Source organism: Mizuhopecten yessoensis, unplaced genomic scaffold, assembly GCF_002113885.1.
Source record: "Mizuhopecten yessoensis strain PY_sf001 unplaced genomic scaffold, ASM211388v2 scaffold716351, whole genome shotgun sequence".
NCBI lineage: Eukaryota > Metazoa > Mollusca > Bivalvia > Pectinida > Pectinidae > Mizuhopecten > Mizuhopecten yessoensis.
This window is the reverse complement of record NW_018480073.1, coordinates 1,238,146-1,259,106: the sequence shown is the minus strand read 5'-3', so window position 1 is coordinate 1,259,106 and position 20,961 is coordinate 1,238,146. Positions and strand designations below refer to the sequence as shown.

At 37.2% G+C, this 20,961-nt stretch overlaps 1 protein-coding gene across 2 annotated transcripts in view; it reads right to left on the bottom strand.

Moving 5' to 3' along the window:
• Positions 1–6,319, bottom strand: part of LOC110443551 (neo-calmodulin-like) — a 24,490-nt gene extending 18,171 nt beyond the window's left edge. The window contains exon 1 of one of the 2 annotated variants that reach the window (XM_021487827.1): positions 6,057–6,319. In XM_021487827.1, the coding sequence (XP_021343502.1) occupies positions 6,057–6,095 (39 nt within the window). In that variant the 5' untranslated portion in view covers positions 6,096–6,319. The remainder of the gene's footprint in view (positions 1–6,056) is intronic. The other variant, XM_021487829.1, reaches the window with a different exon arrangement.
• Positions 6,320–20,961: the final 14,642 nt, after the last annotated feature.

The following is a 20,961-nucleotide window of genomic DNA, read 5'->3' as shown; positions in this document are numbered from 1 at the left end:
AATATCGCCCGGGCGGTTAGGAAGGTTACAATAAAAAGTATTAATTTTCAGATCATCTATAACGAGCGGTCAATAATATAATTATGCAACTTATGCTAGTATATTTCCGCCGAGCGTTGCAAGTTGCAACTTGGGGTTTTGCGGAGGTGGTAAAATAAAAAACACACTTTAGGGTCAAGATACAAAGTAGACGAGCGTAGCGATGCCAACAAATATTGTTTTAATAAAGAAAATATAGTAAAAATATCAGATAACGGAAACCCACAATATTTGCTAGGATGCCGTATGGGATGTGTGGGGGGGCGCCTGCTTTGTTGAACTTTCCGCGTATGAAATATGAAAAAACGAGATAAAAAATAAAAGATAAAAAAAATAAAAAAAATAATTGATAAGAATAATTAAAACAAATAAATGAATGATTATAACAGCAACAGCAGCTATGTGACGCATCAGAAGGGTTAAAAAATAAAACTGGTGCCAGACTTGGATTCGAACCATAGACCCCCGAACTCGGGGCGGTCGCTCTAATCAACTGAACTTCCTGGTCAGCGGTGGTCATGTGGAACTCTCTAGCGTTTTCTCTGCGGTGGGACGGGAGTCCTTAAGCAATATTTCGTCTTGTTTCTTCACCAAATGTTTGACGACTCTTTACCCTCACCAAAGTGTTTACAACAGTTGTCTCTCATAATGTCAAATTATATCATCATAGTTATTATCCTTTGCTAGCTACTCTACTCCTAGACCTTGTTGAACTGATATATGTGTAGGTGGGTAAATGACGTACATCGAAGAATTTCAATAGAATATTAATAGGATTTTAAATGTATTTACGTTTATGATTTGGTGTGTGTACTCTTTTGATCATTTTTACTGAATGATAATTATACGCAAGAATTCGTTCTGTTGAAAGTATTTACTATATTGATTCGGCCTGATTTAATATGTTTACCATGATAAATAACAGTTTCTTAGCAGTGATATGATACACAGTTTGAGATAAAATAATGATCTTTGATATTTGACATAGTCACCGGATTTCTTTCCACACAGAGCGTTTTTGATATTTTAGATGTCATCCTCGTAAAAATACTAGCCGCTTCCTACCGATTTGGCTACGACGAATGTATCGGGCTTATTAGGTAGAGCGTCAGGTAAGTAAACCACAGGTCCCAGGTTCGACCCCCTAGCAGTAGCATTGAAAAGAAAAATGACCTCTGTTACAAAAATAAAAATGAAAATAAATATATAAGTGATTTCAAAAAATTAAATGTTCCCTTTGCCATCAACAAACGTCTCTGTCTGTGTGTCTGTGTGTCTGTGTGTCTTCTGTCTGTCTGTGTGTCTGTGTGTCTGTCTGTATGTCTGTATGTGTGTCTGTGTGTCTGTCTGTGTGTCTTTGTGTCTGTGTGTCTGTGTGTCTTCTGTCTGTCTGTGTGTCTGTGTGTGTGTCTGTTTGTCTGTCTGTCTGTCTGTGTGTCTGTGTGTCTGTCTGTATGTCTGTATGTGTGTCTGTGTGTCTGTCTGTTTGTCTGTCTGTCTGTGTGTCTGTGTGTCTTCTGTCTGTCTGTGTGTCTGTGTGTGTGTCTGTCTGTCTGTCTTTCTGTCTGTGTGTCTGTGTGTCTGTCTGTATGTCTGTATGTGTGTCTGTGTGTCTGTCTGTGTGTCTTTGTGTCTGTGTGTCTGTGTGTCTTCTGTCTGTCTGTGTGTCTGTGTGTGTGTCTGTCTGTCTGTCTTTCTGTCTGTGTGTCTGTGTGTCTGTCTGTATGTCTGTATGTGTGTCTGTGTGTCTGTCTGTTTGTCTGTCTGTCTGTGTGTCTGTGTGTCTTCTGTCTGTCTGTGTGGCTGTGTGTGTGTCTGTCTGTCTGTCTGTCTGTCTGTGTGTCTGTGTGTCTGTCTGTATGTCTGTATGTGTGTCTGTGTGTCTGTCTGTGTGTCTGTGTGTCTGTGTGTCTGTGTGTCTTCTGTCTGTGTGTCTGTCTGTGTGTCTGTCTGTGTGTCTGTGTGTCTGTGTGTCTGTCTGTGTGTCTTCTGTCTGTGTGTCTGTGTGTCTTCTGTGTGTCTTCTGTGTGTCTGTGTGTCTGTGTGTCTGTGTGTCTGTGTGTCTTCTGTCTGTCAGTGTGTCTGTGTGTCTGTGTGTCTGTGTGTCTGTCTGTGTGTCTTCTGTCTGGCTGTGTGTCTGTGTGTCTTCTGTCTGTCTCTCTTTGTGTCTGTGTGTCTGTGTGTCTTCTGTCTGTCAGTGTGTCTGTGTGTCTGGGTGTCTGTGTGTCTGTCTGTGTGTCTTCTGTCTGGCTGTGTGTCTGTGTGTCTTCTGTCTGTCTCTCTTTGTGTCTGTGTGTCTGTGTGTCTTCTGTCTGTCAGTGTGTCTGTGTGTCTGGGTGTCTGTGTGTCTGTCTGTGTGTCTTCTGTCTGTTTGTGTGTCTGTGTGTCTGTGTGTCTTCTGTCTGTGTGTCTGTCTGTGTGTCTGTCGGTGTGTCTGTGTGTCTGTGTGTCTGTCTGTGTGTTTTCTGTCTGTGTGTCTGTGTGTCTTCTGTGTGTTTTCTGTGTGTCTGTGTGTCTGTGTGTCTGTGTGTTTTCTGTCTGTCAGTGTGTCTGTGTGTCTGTGTGGCTGTGTGTCTGTCTGTGTGTCTTCTGTCTGTCTCTCTGTGTGTCTGTGTGTCTGCTGGCTGTCTGTGTGTCTGTGTGTCTGTCTGTGTGTCTTCTGTCTGTTTGTGTGTCTGTGTGTCTGTGTGTCTTCTGTCTGTTTGTCTGTCTGTGTGTCTGTGTGTCTGTCTGTGTGTTTTCTGTCTGTGTGTCTGTGTGTCTTCTGTGTGTTTTCTGTGTGTCTGTGTGTCTGTGTGTCTGTGTGTCTTCTGTGTGTCTTCTGTGTGTCTGTGTGTCTGTGTGTCTTGTGTCTGTCTCTCTGTGTGTCTGTGTGTCTGTGTGTCTTCTGGCTGTCTCTCTGTGTGTCTGTGTGTCTGTGTGTCTTCTGTCTGTTTGTCTGTCTGTGTGTCTGTGTGTCTGTGTGTCTGTGTGTCTTCTGTGTGTCCGTGTGTCTGTGTGTCTTGTGTCTGTGTGTCTTCTGTCTGTCAGTGTGTCTGTGTGTCTGGGTGTCTGTGTGTCTGTCTGTGTGTCTTCTGTCTGGCTGTGTGTCTGTGTGTCTTCTGTCTGTCTCTCTTTGTGTCTGTGTGTCTGTGTGTCTTCTGTCTGTCTGTGTGTCTGTGTGTCTTCTGTCTGTCTCTCTGTGTGTCTGTGTGTCTGTGTGTCTTCTGTCTGTCTGTCTGTCTGTCTGTCTGTCTGTCTGTCTGTCTGTCTGTGTGTCTGTGTGTCTGTCTGTGTGTCTGTGTGTCTGTGTGTCTGTCTGTGTGTCTTCTGTCTGTCTGTATGTCTGTGTGTCTGTGTGTCTGTGTGTCTGTCTGTGTGTCTGTGTGTCTGTGTGTCTTCTGTCTGTCTGTCTGTCTGTGTGTCTGTGTGTCTGTCTGTGTCTCTGTCTGTGTGTCTGTGTGTCTGTGTGTCTGTCTGTCTGTCTGTCTGTCTGTCTGTCTGTCTGTCTGTCTTTTCCTCTGCTCACCTCTCTATATGTCTCTCTCCCCTTTCACTTCCGTCTCATTTCCTCTCTCTCTCCTTTCTGTCACGTATCCCCTTTTACTCGCTGTCTTTCTCACAAACTCCCTCCACCCCTAGTGTGCGTGCCGTGTTCACAGTGTATAGATGTACACAATGTCTTAGATTTGATCTATATATCTACTATGGGGGAGGAATATTGAATAATAGCACGAACTTAGAAACTCGACACAAAGTGATATTTGTATAAATATTGACACTTGAAAAGTCAAATACACCTATTACGTTAACACATTGGTGGGGTCGGATTTGAAACCTTTTAAATCACAAACTAGAATTGGCGTCTCCTTGAGACTTACTTATTTTGGCAAATAAAAACAAATGTAATCCTATTAGTTTACGGGAATGTATATGTGTATTTCACTGAAAGGGAAATCATTCATATGATACACATACATTTCAGAACTTTAAATTTACTTCTGTCAATGTCATGATACTGTACTACAAAAAAAAAATGCCTTCCGTTCCGGTGTGCTGACGGAACTAAGTATTAGTACCTTCCCCTCTAGGAACTAATCGCATTTATTCGGTATCATGACGGAACAAATGTCTCCCTTCCCGGTCTCATGACGGAACTAAATGCCTCCCTTCCCGGTCTCATGACGGAACTAAATGCCTCCCTTCCCGGTCTCATGACGGAACTAAATGCCTCCCTTCCCGGTCTCATGACGGAACTAAATGCCTCCCTTCCCGGTCTCATGACGGAACTAAATGCCTCCCTTCCCGGTCTCATGACGGAACTAAATGCCTCTCTCCCGGTCTCATGACGGAACTCAATGTTTCCCTTCCCGGTCTCATGACGGAACTAAATGCCTCCCTTCCCGATCTCATGACGGAACTAAATGCCTCCCTTCCCGGTCTCATGACGGAACTAAATGCCTACCTTCCCGGTCTCATGACGGAACTAAATGCCTGCCTTCCCTGTATCATGACGGAACTAAATGCCTCCCTTCCCGGTCTCATGACGGAACTAAATGCCTGCCTTCCCGGTATCATGACGGAACTAAATGCCTCCCTTCCCGGTCTCATGACGGAACTAAATGCCTCCCTTCCCGGTCTCATGACGGAACTAAATGCCTCCCTTCCCGGTCTCATGACGGAACTAAATGCCTCCCTTCCCGGTCTCATGACGGAACTAAATGCCTCCCTTCCCGGTCTCATGACGGAACTAAATGCCTCCCTTCCCGGTCTCATGACGGAACTAAATGCCTCCCTTCCCGGTCTCATGACGGAACTCAATGTCTCCCTTTCCGGTCTCATGACGGAACTAAATGCCTCCCTTCCCTGTCTCATGACGGAACTAAATGCCTCCCTTTCCGGTCTCATGACGGAACTAAATGCCTACCTTCCCGGTCTCATGACGGAACAAAATGTCCCACTGATGTTCGAACTAAATGCCTCCCTTCCCGGTATTATGACGGGACAAAATCCCCCCACTGATGTTTGAACTGTGTACCTCCCTTAAATATGTCATGTTGAAACTAAATGGCTGCCTTCTTGATATCATCACGAAACTAAATGCCTCCTTCCCTCCCTTTCCAATGTCATGAAGGGGTTAAATGCCAAGTTTATGAACTTTTGCATAATAGGCTCAATCACGTATATATCTAATAAATAAAAATTTAGTGTTTATTTTTACATTTTCATTGGAAATCTTACCAAAACAAATTGTGTTCATAGGGCTATGCATGCAATTGGATCAGCGTCATTTTAATGTTTCTTCTTCCGCCTCAAATAACATGAGACAGTCGTTAGAAGCAAACATTTTGGCGACGTTAGACTGTTTCAGGAATTTCCTTTTCACTGACGACACCGACATTTCATTATCGATCGAAAATATAAGGGAATACCTATATTTAGACCAATAATAACTATCAAACTTTAGAAGAGAAATGTCGTATAGAACATCGTTTTTTTCAATGTTCATGTCGGTATAAACGCGAATCGGTTACATACATATTTGGATGTATGCCGGTTTCATGGTAATATGAATGTAACATATTCGTGTTCATACCCACATGAACATTGAAAACATGCCGTTCAATCCTTATTTTATGACATACTGATCTTTGATGTTGTTAAAACAGTACAAATCATATTTTTAGATGGTTTTGATGACGCATTTGTTGGGTTGGAATGAGATGGGTTCGGATTCACAATACCACGCGCCAGAATAACTTAGGTAGGGGCCGGGATTTCCTAGGGGTTAGGTTGGTATAGGCGGGTAAGGAGATCTAGAGTGGAACAAGTTCATGTAGGATAATTTTTTTGTGACCCACGTTCAGTGTGTACACCTAGACAACGTAACCGTTAAAAAGTAACAGTCATGTTATATACTTAACCATGTCATTACATGTAAAAATAATATGGACATTTTGTGCAAAGGAACAAACTAATTTGGACAATTTTGAATGTTATAGTTGGAGAAGGAATATATTTAAACAACATGGACGTACCTGTATGGCCAGAGAGGTCCTACGTTTTCTTGCGTCCATTCTGGTCGTTGTATTGACAGGTAAGATTCGTAATGACGTACCTAACACAGGTAGATATACGAGTACAGGTAAGTACAACTACGTATATATCCACAGGTAAGACTTCATAGCGGTGATTTAAGGGCCCTTGGCGAGAGATAATACCACTCCATTGTATACAATTTGTTCATTTAAACTTAAAATCGCTTTCACGTTAATAATGACATAAAATAATACAAGTGAATAGCCTGGCACTTGAAACCGTACACTTGAAATTTGGACACCGGGCTGACCCCTCCCCTTGAAACCTGTGCTGTACGACCGACGCATTGCCACATAGTGTTCTACAAACATCAGAAATACTGGCAGAAGCAGATGGATCTATATTCGGGCAACAATTCGTGGATATATCGAACATTTCTAATAGCATGTATCAGAATGGGCCTTTGACAATCGATCTACTCCACACGTACTCCCGTACGCTACGGTCAAGCGATCGGTTTATCAACTCCCGTTCACAGGTGCTTTACCTATGCGTACATCAGTCGTCCTCACCATACGGGATACCCGGGGTATCGACTTCACCACTCCCACCCCACCCCGACACCCGTTCACTCTACCGGCGCCTATCTCGGCCACCAGCCATATCACCATGCAAACAGGCCAACATTCAAATTTTGAATAGCAGAATTGAACAAGTTAACAATGTACTTACATGAAAATTACAAAAACTCGACATGCTTGACGAGTTAAAAACTAAATTTGAAGTGTTTGAACAACTAAACGAAAATCTAAAACAAGAGATCACCAATACAGCACACGGCTCAGAAACATTCCGGCATTATTAACAAACAGGAAGAACATCGCTTCAATATTGGACAGAGACTTCAAAGTCTCGAACGGAGAAATTTAGAGCTGACGAGGGAGAATCACGATCTACATGAAAGTTTCCTTAAATTGCAAACATATTCTATGAAATATAATTTGATTTTTACCGGGATTCCTATTTTCTTTGTTCCTAAACGATTAAGAAACGTTTTTTAAGTCCCTTGATTGTGTTCCGCTAGAAATGGTGAAAGAAAAAATATCTGATGAGCTGCATATTTTAATTGAAATTTTTGTCTTGCTATATGCAGACGATACACTTTTTTTACGGAAACTCAAGAAGGATTACAAAATGTATTGAAGATTTTTCAAGAATATTGCGATATATGGAAATTGAAAGTACATTGTAAATACTGATAAAACTAAAATTATGATATTCTGCAAGCGGAAAAGTAACCAAAATCATGTCTTCTTTCTCGGAGACGTAATACTTGAGATTGTTGATTGTTTCACATACTGAGGTATTATATTTAACTATAATGGAAATTTCGCTAAAGCGCGAAAAAAACTGATTGATCAAGCTCAAAAATTATTTGAAAACGCTAGAGCAGACGCATCTAAAATTCCGTAAGAGAATTTTAAAAATCAGATCTAGTACTCCTACTTTTATGGTATATGGAGAAATTGGTCGGTTCCCAATGGAAATAAATATCAAACTTAGAATGGCACGTTTCTTGAATAATTTGATCGATACGCGTAATGAAAGTAAACTCAGCAGTATATAGTTGAGATTGGCACTTAATTCACACGACACTGAATCATATTCTTTTAAATGGATTAGTAAAGTTTAAAGAATTTTTGATGAATCTGGTTTTTCATACATTTTTGAAAATAAGATATGCATAAATAATTTGTTCTTTAAAAATCAACTTAAACTAAGACTTCGAGATCAATTCATACAAAATTGGTTTTCCGAAGTTCATAATTCGTCGAGAGGAGAATTCTACTCAATGTTCAAGTGTGAATTCAGTTTTGAAAAATATTTGATAAAATTGTCAGAAAATAATAGACAACCTACAGTTGTATTACCAAACTGCGTACGTGTAAGTTGAAATTTCCCATTGAAACTGAGAGATGGCAGAATATTCAAAAAGTAGATAGGATATGTAATCTTTACCTTGAAAGTATTGGAAATGAATTTCATTTTCTTTTTACTTGTAGTAATGTGGAAGTGAAAAATTTACAGAGAAAATACGTTCCAAATTACTATCGTACAAATCCGAATGAAAGTGAAATGAAAGGGTTTTGTCAATATGCCACAAACAAATTCTGAAAGGATTATCATTTTTTCTTAAGAAATTGAATCCTTTACTTTAAGCTAAAACATGAACATTATACATAAACTTGTGTTTCTAAAGGTCCATAATATTGAAGTAATTATGGTCCATATTATTGATATGTACAAATCAATATGTAAAATAGGTGACTATGTGAGTAATTTGGATACGGAAATGTATACCTATGTGCGTGTGTGTGTATATGTATCTGGGAGGTAGTCATATGTTTGTGTATTTATGTGTGTATGCGCGTATATATGTATGCGTCTGTTTGGTGGTATGCATTGTATGTGTATGGATGTGCATATATATATGTATGTACATTTTATATATATGAGGATGGGTGTATGTATGTTTTGGTGTGTGCATGCGTATGTACACACGCTATGTATATGCAAAGGTCTGGATATATGTGTGGCTATTTACATATATGTATGCATTGCTGTGTCTAATTACGAAATAGTTATTATTTGTTTATCAGTATCTTCATATACATGTATGCACCTGTCCATCCTGTCATAATTTAATATATGAATTCATGTACATGTACCTCATGTTACACATTTTCATGTGTCTGAGTGTTGGAAATAAAATCTGAAATCTGAAATCATGTTTGTAAAAATAATATCCTAAATCAAATGATTAGAGGGGTATCTACTAAAGATACAGCAATATTGTAACTATAGTGAGAGTGTAGATACTCAAAGTTACAGTAATATTGTAAAGTTACTGTAATATTGTAAATATAATGAGAGGGTAGGTACATGTACCTAAAGTTACAGTTATATTGTAAATATGTTGGAAGGGTAGATACCTAACGTTACAGTAAAACTGTAACTATAGTGAGAGTGTAAATAAGTAAAGTGACAGTAATATTGTAAATATGTTGCTATGTTACATGTCAATACGTTAAGTGACAGTTATATTGTAAATATGTTGAGAATGAAGGTATCAAAAGTTACAGTAATGTTGCAATATGTTGGTAGGGTAAATATCTAAAGTTACAGTTATATTTAAAATATAATTAGAGGGTAGATACGTAAAGTAACAGTGATACTGTAATTATAATGATAGGGTAGGTACCCAAAGTAACAAACAAAAACAGTGTTACATTTTTATTTTTTTTAGCGTAGCCAGACCAGGATTCGAACCCTGAACCTCAGATCATTACACTGTCGCGCTAACCGATGTGGATACATGCTGTAGTTAACAGTAAAAATCAACTGATTGCATTTATAAAACGAAATCAAGGGGCGTTTACAGTGTTTGGTATTTTGCCGACAGTTGGTTAAAGACTTTCACAACTGTATCACAGTATCAGCTTGCTCAACCAGTACATTTGTCATTGCATAAAAAGTGTTCGGTCTCTTGACGGTTCCTCGTGGATGGGTAATTGACATGACTTACCAACAGCTGTCTGAAAAATATGCGGAAATATGATTGAATATATATATATATATGAAATTGAATTTGTAAATTACTGTAAACACAGCTCAAGATAAGCTATGACAAGTAATTGTTTTACAGATATGCTTCAACCCGCTCGTGCCAATAAAAAAATAATGGTATCTTGTTGTAAAAATCAGTTAATTCAGATATAAGTATGCAGAAGATATCTTTTAAAATGTAATAAACGGCAGTGTCACTGCGTGAGTCCTCGAACAAAAAATACACAATATAAGTAATGGAGTGAGATTGATAACTCGTTAACATATTATTACCGCAATTGTAGGGAAATCTATCAAGTTCTAAGAAAAATGACATTTCCCACTAAAATGCTTTTTTTTTTTTTTTTTACTAAGGGGCTGTAAAGTTACAGTAATATTGTATATATAATATTATTTTTATTCAATCGAGACCAGTCCGCACTGTATGAGTCAAATGACACGATATTCACCAAAGGATTTTAAACGGATCTTCAGAAAGAAGAAAAATCAAAGAAAAACTGAACTTTGACAAACTGTGGGCGAGTTACCTCCCTTACGAAATGATGGATCCTCAGCAGGATGCGCAACACAAAAACACAGCTTGCACAACAAGAATACAAAGAGAAGTTTCGCCTTGGTCGTAGTCATCAAAAGAAAGGGCGATAACTCGTGTGGCCTTGTCAACCTACAGATGAAACTGACAATTTCAGCACATTCCCGTCTGGTATATCAATACCACACTCATACAAGTCAATAGTTAAAACATCAACCTATAAATAGAGAAAAAAATACTGAAATTATGCTGGTAACAAAACTACGTTCAAGTGTTTTAAAAATCAATTCAGTAACATATTTAATTAGAAAACGTCCGACTAAAGTAATGATCGCCCCTTAAAAACTGTCAAAAGGTGGAACCAGTCTAGGTAAGGCATCAGTACAAACATCCAATTGAATGGACGAGTAAAGTTGGCAGCTTTGCCGTTCTTGATTTCAACACGCATTTCTGTTGTACGTGCCCTCCCATCTCCACTTGGAAGAACTTGTGTGACGTCACATACCGCAAGCAGTTCCTTGCTACTTGTTCGTCCCATAGAAGAACCACACCACCAGAGTGGCGACTCCTCCACACACTGTCCTGCTGTCGAATTACGACGACTCTGTAAAATCTGAAGAAACTCCGATTTCCGACCTCTATATCAACATTTCATCTCAAATCGGAACTCTCACTGCGCCTGGTACACCCGCTTTTCAGTAAAAAAACAGAGTTGCTCAGTGGGTATTGGTTCTCGAATCCGAGGACACTGTTACAAATATACATTTGTAAGTGGGTTTTTTATTGCAGAGATAACGTTAGAAAATTGGTCAACACGGCATTTGTCAGCACAGGGACTTCCTTTAACAGAGAATCTAAGACCCTCCTTGTCACACGTACCAACCGCTCCCATATGCATGTTCATCACATGAGAGAGGCGTGTGGAAAGTTGAAGATGAATGTAGTACCGTCACAGAAACGGTTTAAATCGTGATTCAAGTGAGATGGAACACGCCTAGTCGTCTGAATTTCCATGGTCGACACGTAATCACATGGGTAAGGCATCGTAAACTTTAGAATTATGTTGATGCGATTATCAACGAGAACAAGATATCGTCAATAACTCTTATCTATGTACTCAATACAGCCTAACTGTCGGTATACAATTTGATACACCGCAATTTCCCCAGGTACTGTTTCCGCAATATCTAATGCAATGACAAATGTACGGAGTTCTAGGCCTTTTTCGTTTAAAAGGTCAAACCGGTCGGACCCCAGTTGTTCGTTTATTAAATAAGGTCGGACCTAGTAATCTGATGCAGCTTTCAGACAAGCCTTCACAAAACTTTGTAAGGCCTGCATTAACATTTGCAGGTCCGCCAGGATTTATACCCGAAAATGTTACATTTATAAACAGTCAAACCGGTTGTGCCGCATAAACGAACAGGCCCCTAGTCTAGGTGATACTTTGGATTCTCTGCAGATTAATCTAACTTTAGTGACTCAATTTACTTCAACTGCTTTCAGGTATGCCAAAACAGAACCTGCCTGTTCCGAAGCATCCGAAAAGATGTGCACTTCCTGTGCCAGGGTATAAGCTAGTGAAGTTCTCAATTTCTTTTAGAGATTGAAACTATTCCACTAATTCCTCTTTATGCGTGTAGTTTACTGGCAATAGTCCATCCCTGATGTGCGGATGTGCACGTCCCATGCTAGGGTATTAGCTAGTGAAATTGGGAAGTAAGTACCACTACCAGGAAAAGACAAGGAATTCAAATGCTTTAGAGACTGACGCTATTTTACCCCTTCTTCTTTATAGCGAACTGGAAATAGCCCATCCAAGTCTATAGTTTTTGACATCAAATACCTCATCAGGATCTTTCATGTACACCAACTGAGAGATAAATCGGATAGGGTCGAACAGCCCCTGAAACGTCCTTACTACATTCTTCCTACTATCGAAGTCCGTGGTAGAACGAAGGTGAAATGGTCAAGGTCCTGGTTCCCGTCCAACATATGCTCATCTGTAATGATAATGTCATTTTTAGTTTAAACATATTTTATCGTCGTAAATAAGAACACTTAGGATTGAGCACAAATTTTGCCAACTTAGTAACGCCCTCTCCTTAATACATCATGTTGTATAATACATAATGGACAGCAGTGAATTAACTTTATCCGATCATATAGTAGAAACAGTGAGAGAAGGAAAGCAGGAAGAAGAAGGGCAAAAGATAGGTAGGATCATCCCTAAATACATAAATAATATACAAACACATGTAAATGTTTGAAACAATATTTGATTAACAGTAATCTGACTGACTGGAAATACATCAATCATCACTTTCATAAACTGTGTCCATCACATTCCATCAAGCTGTACTCTATAGATCCACTCGTAACCGTTTAGTGTTCTCAAATCCCTTCCTCCAGATCAGAAATTGCTCGGAAATGTCAAAACCTGCCGGTACCGTCGATATAGACTTGAACCGTTCTTGCAATGTTTGAATTTGCCTCATTATTTAAAACTATATCACCCTTTAGAATTCAGTCTTATGACGTATCTCCTGGATACCATGCTAAATTCTGCAATAAGGAAAGGCGTCGGATGTGGTATTTAGGGCATGTGAAAAAGAAGTGATACGAGTCCTCGCACGTGTGTCCACATTCACATTGTGCTGAAAACGTACGATAAGCTCTAAAAAGATCATAATTGAGAGTACTTGCTCTGCTTCTTAATCTACAATAAAAATATTAAGCCTTTGCGGACCAAAATTGAGAAAGCATGGTTTACATTTAGTTATCACATTATTCAACTTATGTATATTTGATTTGAATGAGTGTAAGGTTTGAGAATGTCTTATGGTTGTATCTAAATTATTCCAAAGATCAACAGTTGAAGGAAAGAAAGAGTTGCGCATAGCTTGGAGTCTAAACCGTTGCCGTCGTACTTGCTGAAAAAATCTTAGATTATAATGAGTCAGATCTCTAATATTTTGAGGTAGGATATTACATAAGTATGAGGGTGGAGTGCCATGATAAATAGTTTAGAGAAGGGGCAGTTTTCTGATTTCTCTTCGTTTTGACAATGGTAGCTATCCAATTTCTGCATATAAAATGTTTTGTTTGTATACATTGGTAATCCTGTGACAATACGGGGCGAATTTGCTTGTAGTTTTTCAAGATTATTTGAATTTAAAACACCACAATTATCCCACTCTTCGCAGCAATACTATAAAAAATTGGTCTAATATATGTTACATGTAATTTCTGTAAGTTATCCCTATTAAGTAAACATTTCAGTTTGCGAAGTGTTGCTATGCATTTTGATACTTTCTTAATAATTTCATATATATGCTTGGGTCATCTGGAACCACTACTTAGTAATTCACCTAGGTGCTTATGCTGATCGGTTATTTCAATAGTGATGTTATTGTAAGTAAACAGGGGTTGAAAGGGAAGATTTGAGAAGGATACTAACATAATTTCCGTCTCCTTAGGGTTGAACGACATGAGCCAATCTTTTGACCATTTTTCTAGAGTTTGTAAAGTCGTTGTTAACCACATCTACAATATCATCTAGAGAGTTTGTGAAGAGTATGATAATGATGTGTCGTCGGCGAAGAGACGAGACAATGATGTGAGTTCAGTAGATTTATCATTTATATAAACGAGGAAAAAGAGGGGCCCTAGAACAGATCCCTGAGGAACACCAGCATTAACATTGTTAAAGGACGAGTTCGAATTATTTATATAGACAGACTGTTTTCTGCATGACAAATAATTAGTTATCCAGCTAAGTATATATATATATACAACCTGTCAGTCCATGCTGTTTCAGTTTGTAAATAAGACCTTCTGCCAACCTCTATCGAAGGCTTTAGAAAAGTCAAAGAAGAAGATGATTTTCTAAGGATAGAAGCATAAAGTGGTAGAGTTCTAAAAGTTGATGAGTGCAAGAGTGATTTGGTAGGAAACCTGATTGTAATTTGTATATAAGATTGTTTTGATTGATGAAGTTATCAATATTTTCAAAGAATAATTCTTTATCACGCTTAATCATGTTATTAACTTTGTTTCTTACTTTCTTGTATTTTAATACATTATGGTCATTGTTTTTTGTTTTATCATTGCCCTTTTTTATCCGTTTCTTATACGTATTTGCTTTCTAATATTATTGTTAAACCACGGTCTGTCATGTTTAAGTATTTTAACCATCTTTGAAGATATACAAGTATATATCGCAGCCATAATACTGGTAGTTAACAAGTCACACATACCATTTACATCTGTTCATGAATCAAATATGAACAGATTCCAAAACTTTTAAAGATTTCTACAAATCCTTTTTAGTAAAGGCACACTTTGCCTTTTTATTATCAGAGACAAATTTATGAAGGTGAACATTCCGTCCAAAAGCAAATGCCTTCTGCACCACGTCTATGGCCCTCAAAGTGTTCTGAAATGAAGACAATCATCGACGTATTGATTCTTTTGTGCAAACTCTGTCACATCCAAACCATGTATCTCTTCTACAGTTTCTGTGCTTTTACGAAGGTCATAAGTGGTGCAACCAAAAGCCGTAGTAATATTTGAGAATCATGCCTTCGAGACAAAACAAACGTGGAAGAATGATTTTGAATGGTGTTAGCTTCGCAAACATCTTCAGCATGAATCTTCGGAGTGGTTCAGTGGTTACACCAACAGGAACATATGTTGCTGCCATATGAATACATTTCTGTAGAATTCGTCCTCGATACTCCAGGGGTTACGCACACAAACATTCGCTGTATCATTGTAATCTGTCATAGTAAAATCGAACGCTCAGTGTGCTCCGCCTTGTGGATTTGAAGTGCATCAAAAGAATTCCACTGTCGCGAAATGTTAAAATTGACTGGTTTTGCAGTCAGGTGTTGCTCCTCTATAATCTTCAAAGGACAGGTAACAGCGATTGGTCAGGGTTTTTGTTTTACCCTAGACCAATAAAATAGCTTGCTACCAGCCTTACTAATTATCACTTTCACTGTGAAATATTCCAGGGATGCAAAGAGCGAAAGTTAGCGTAACCCATGGAGTATCAAGGGTGGTAGAAACAGGCTGTTTGGGTTCAACCAATGTAGGTGGAAACTACTGAGAATCGATAGCTGTAGTAGAAGGCTGCTTTAGCAGAACGAGTGGTGGAGTCTGCTTGTGGATTTCGTTATCCTCGAGGTTTGCCGTAACCTCGCAAACTGTTTTCCTGCCTTCTCTGTACGTCTATAACCAATTTCAGTCTGTGTTACTTCAGGGAAACGATCTTATTGATTTGGTTGACTATCAATGTTTGGTATACTAGGAGCCCGTTCAGAACTACATGTACTTATATGTAAAAATTGGTTTGGTTTATTTGTGCATTACCTCCAATTAAAAGGTATAGTTATTTAAGGACGAGATCTTAGATGGTGGAAGAAACACAGTGAGACCGGAGAAAAACAATCGACATGTAGCCACTACCTGGCGACTGCCGAACATAGGCTTCGAGTCTGCGCCCCATTGGTGGAGGGCTAGTGTTCACAGACAGTGAGTTGGCTTAATCATCTGGCCACCACGACCCCATATCTAAAGCTGATGTGTGCAGTGATATGCAAGTGATAAAATTTATGTTGAACTGACTTTTTGGATTCAAGATGGCTGCCCTGACCCGTGATTGGATGATACATTAATGACCGTAAGGTCAGTTATACTGGACTGATTTGAATGTCATCATTTGTGATGCTCCATTTACATTTACTGGGGTAGTTGGGGGAGTGGGGCATTGGATTTTACTGTCATCACTTGAAATACATTTCAATACACATTTTTCGATTTAGACGGTTGTCATGGAAATTCAGAGGTATGAGTTAACATTTGAAATACAATTCTAGCTTTTTACATTAACGTTACAATTACCATGACCGATGATGCTGTTGATAAGCGCCATATTTCAATATTGAAAGGTCTGGGGATCACATTCACCTTGGCAGAATTTTTTAATGGAAATTACAATTTCTTTTCTTTTATAAATTACTCTTTGTTACAGTAAATGAACATTGCAGCAAGACACTCCAAATAAGAAAAAGGCCAAACAAATTGAAAATCCTTTTTTTGTTGGAGATACAAGATAGTGAATATGTGCTTGGACTCATTTAAGTTTATTCTTTATTCTTGAAAATGCATTTACATTAGTGCCAATAGTTTTGTTTTATTTACTGGGTAGTATAAATTTGAATGTGAAACATCAAATATGACAAAAAAATAGAAATACAAACAATGCGTTTCTTGTAGAATTTATTATCAACAACAAAAAACCTTTGAAGAAACATGCAATAATAGTATTTGAAAGAAATTGAACTAAAAAAACTGAAGTAATGCTAAAAAGCATCTAGCTAGTGACTGATTTTACTGATGAACGACAAATTATTTGTATATAAAAGTATCTTCCATTGTATAACCATATGATCATAAAAACCTTAATAGCATCTTAATGCTGCATGTATTACAGGTAGAAAACACCGACTTCCACAACAAATTATGCCTATATTTATGTTTTTATGCTTTAAATATAAATAAATTTGATCATCTTGGTGAACACATACAAAAGCTACGTTTTTTTAAGGATCCCCGTACCAATGTCAACAACAGAAACTATAAATTACAAAACTTTTTTTTATGACTCAACGATATTCGGAATGAGATTCCTCAGTTTGGTATGAATCATTAATGCGAAGTTTTTGAACACAAAAAAAAATCAATTGCTGTTTGTGTTCAAAACAAACTCAAAGTTCAAATGGGACTTATGGGGTTAATGGGCTAACTTAAAAAATAAAATAAAAAAAATGCGTTTATAGCGATCCAATCGGTCGGATCAGTTGGACCAAGATTGTTCGTTTATGAAATAACTTCTGACCTAGAAATCTGATGCTGCTTTCAGGCGAGCCTTTGCATAAACATTCACATGTCCATCAGAAATTATACCAAAAAATGTTACATTTAAAAACAGACAAACCGGTCGTTCTGCTTAAACAACCTGGCCCCTGGTCAATAATAGTTATCTTGCTCAGTCCTACGACACTTATATTCGAAACGAAAAAAAACCTGGAGGTAACTGTATGTAGGAAAAATTACTGTGGAACTCTCTAGTGTTTTGCCTATGTTGGGACAGGGATCCTTAATCCAGACGATTGACATACTTTTTGTAAGATATTTACAACAGATAATCTCAAACTATGTGGTTTTGAATCTCAAATTATGTGGTTAAAATCTGTATTTTTTCATGGGAGACAAATGCAAGTTTTAAAATATATACATGAACTTGTTTCCATACCAATTGACTTTATTAAAAATGTCAATAAAATATATACAAATTCAAACCAATCCTTATAAAGAAAGAAATTCTAAACATATCCGGTATCTAAAATAGATTTTTTTTTTTTTACACAGTAAATTTGATAAGCTTATTACAGAACAGAGGAATACCGGGTATAGAGGCAATGTAATTAAAAAACAAACGCCCGAAAAATAAAACGCAAGTATGGCAAACAAAACAGTCATTTTAGGATACATCAAAACGGTTTAAACAAAGCCTGACACCATTGTTAACTCTGAGAAAAAAAAATAAAAAATGTGGATATCATTTTTCTTATCTTCCCTGACAATTTATTTTCTTCTTACAAAGTTTTTTTTACTATCTATTGATAATATTTATATCTTACAATCAGATCCAACTGACGTTTGTGTGTGCCCATATACACTGGACCAAACTGTCGTCATTACATTTGTACTGATGAGTACTACGATATACATGTATATCGAAATCTACATACATGTCGTAGGAGTGTTCTGAGAGATTGCATTTCAGTCGTGTTAATGTAGCCCTATGGTTTACTCATAGCCAAAAGAAAAGCTTACACAAAATCTATCGGTATGCCAATATTTGCTCGTGAATATTTCCCGCTACATAGTATTTATTGAAACGACTGAAAATTTCCCGCTACATAGTATTGCAACGACTGAAAATTTCCTGCTACAAAGTATTGCCATGTTTACAAATTTCCTGCTACAAAGTACAGTCATGACTGAAAATTTCCCGCTACATAGTACTGCAACGACTGAAAATTATACATATGGTTACATTGTTTTCACCCACTTAACCAGATGGCTAATTGACATAGTGAGACAAGAACATGGTGATCATGATTAGAAGTAAAACAAAGACCACTGATCAGGCAGAAAAAAGCCCCACTGAACTACATGTAGTACCGTCATGCTTAGCTATTCATCCCTACATTTTTAAAATGGACTTGCCCAGGCTTTGATTTGGTAAAGTTCAAATGGTACTTAAGGGTTGAATGGGTTAATTCTTTCACCCCTTCATATCTAAAATGAACTTGCCAAATTTTTGAAGGGGTGAATAGGTTAATACAGTTGTACACCAGTCAAAACTAGGATACCTATATGGTATCTGGTTATTTTCAAAGTTTTGGTTTGGTTTGTTTGGAGATTTATGCCTTGCAACAGCAAAGGTCATATGAAGAAAATTATTTAATAAAAATTCCTAATTGAGTTAAAAATAAAAAAACTAGTGTATAAAGGAAATTTTAATTCTGTTTTCTGCATTTTGTGGTCTACGATAATAGTAAGTGTGGTCTCCCCTGCACTGCTATTCATATAAATAGCAGTCAAAACCCAAAACAGAACGAAAATTATTTGAAAATTTGTTCACTATTGATAAAATGTGACATAAAAAAAATCAATTCATTTCTCAAAAAGAAAAGAAATAATTTGTTAAGACATTGTCCAAGAACTGTCTAACACTTACCATCTTAGAGTAAAAGATTACTTTTCTAAACACGCAAAAACATTAACAATAACATGTTTCCTGTGAATATTCCGGGACTATCCCATTGGTATTCAAGTGGATTTTTTTTCTTTGTTTGCAAGCAAGTGCCTGGTGTATACAAACAAAAAATAAAACATTATATAATTCATGTATTGAATCATTCAGAAAATCAATTAACAATTAAATGTCAGACAAATACTAGTTACCAATCTTTTTATGCAAGGTTCAGTGCTGTTTCTGAAGGTACACCTGAGCATTTCGTTTCACTATACAGGGACCCATGCACTAGTACTCAATTAGATACTTACCCCTCCATAATATGAGTCGTTTAAACCTACTGTAAAAGTGGAAATTGTCACGGTGTGGAAATGTTTGCATCTTTCGCGTTGAGCAAACTCAACACAAAAATACTCACGTGCGAATAATTATTTATAGATTAATAAATTTTAAATAGATATAAAATGTATAGTTTTCAGAACCATTGCCAATATTTAAATTTCTACACCACGATCAGTGTGACAAAAATTCAGAACGTAAACTTTTCCTCTTTTACAGTATTACCTGGGCAATCTACTGGAGCAGGTTCTAGCTCTCTGGTAATATTTGAACAAAATACTATAATACACAGTGAACTACGACACGCATTAAAACCACCACCTGGGACTTAAACCAGACACATCTAAAGCTCTGTTTTAAATTCACAATACTGATGCATTCATGCGATACAAATATTGATTTCAAATTCATCTTGGCAAGCAACACTGTAAAGTATTAATTAATTAAACTAGTCTTAAAAACATGAAGGAAATAATGATAAAAAAAAACTGAAAAATAAATAAATGAAAAAAAACCCCTGTTTCTACATTGTGAAAAACATTGACATTATTTTATGAAAAGTAAAGTTTTGTTGTTGATATGTAAAAGAGTAAATGGATATTGACATTAACAGATCTAACTAAATTATAACTCATTTTTACAATTTCAAAAAGTTTTCAAGCTGATTGATAATAAACAAAACAACTCAAACTGTTACAGTCACGGTAACTTCTCTGACTTGTTTGAGAAATGTTACTGGTCAAATATTCAAAACATCTTTTCACAAAAAACATATCTTCTGCATTGAAATGTCCAACAAGAATCTTTTCAAATTATACACATATATACATGTACAGCGATATCCTGAACTATCTTGCAAATTGAACACTGTTGTAGATAAAAAAAATATCTCCCTCTTACCTGTGTATGCGAGATTAGTTCTTATCATACAATAGCTGTCATATATATATTACTGTTAAAATAAAACATATTCTTCAACAATTCTGAAAATGTTTTTGGCACATCATATTTGCTAAGAAGAATAGCATGTGAGAGAAACAGACTTTCCAGAGTGAATGTTCAACCTTTTAAACTTTCTTTATGTTGAATTAAGAACCGTACCTCAGCATTGTTTAGCCTGAAAGTTTACATATTTTAAATTTCTCCAAAAATGCATAGGAAGCTTTTAAACAGTGTTTCTTTAGGGGTCCCTGTCCCAATAACAGGCAAAACACTGGAGATTGCAATTGTAGTTGTTCTTGTAAATGCAGTTACTTCTTTTTAATTTCATTGTGCATATTCTGAAGCATGATTTGGCCAAGCTGCTACCATTGATCACCAGTTAGCTCAGTTGGTTTTTCGTGAAAGTACCACAAGGTTGTAATGGTTTCTTTCCGATAATCATTTATCAAAGCTATAGGTATGCCCAAGAATTAGATTTTTAAACATTGGAACTGTGAAATTAGTCAAACCTGCTCAGGTGATCACCTTTAAGAATAATAATATTATAATAATTTGAGGTTCTTAAATACCGCTTTATCACAACCTAATTCGTAGGTCCTCTCAAAGCGGTTTACAAACTATTATCCGCAGT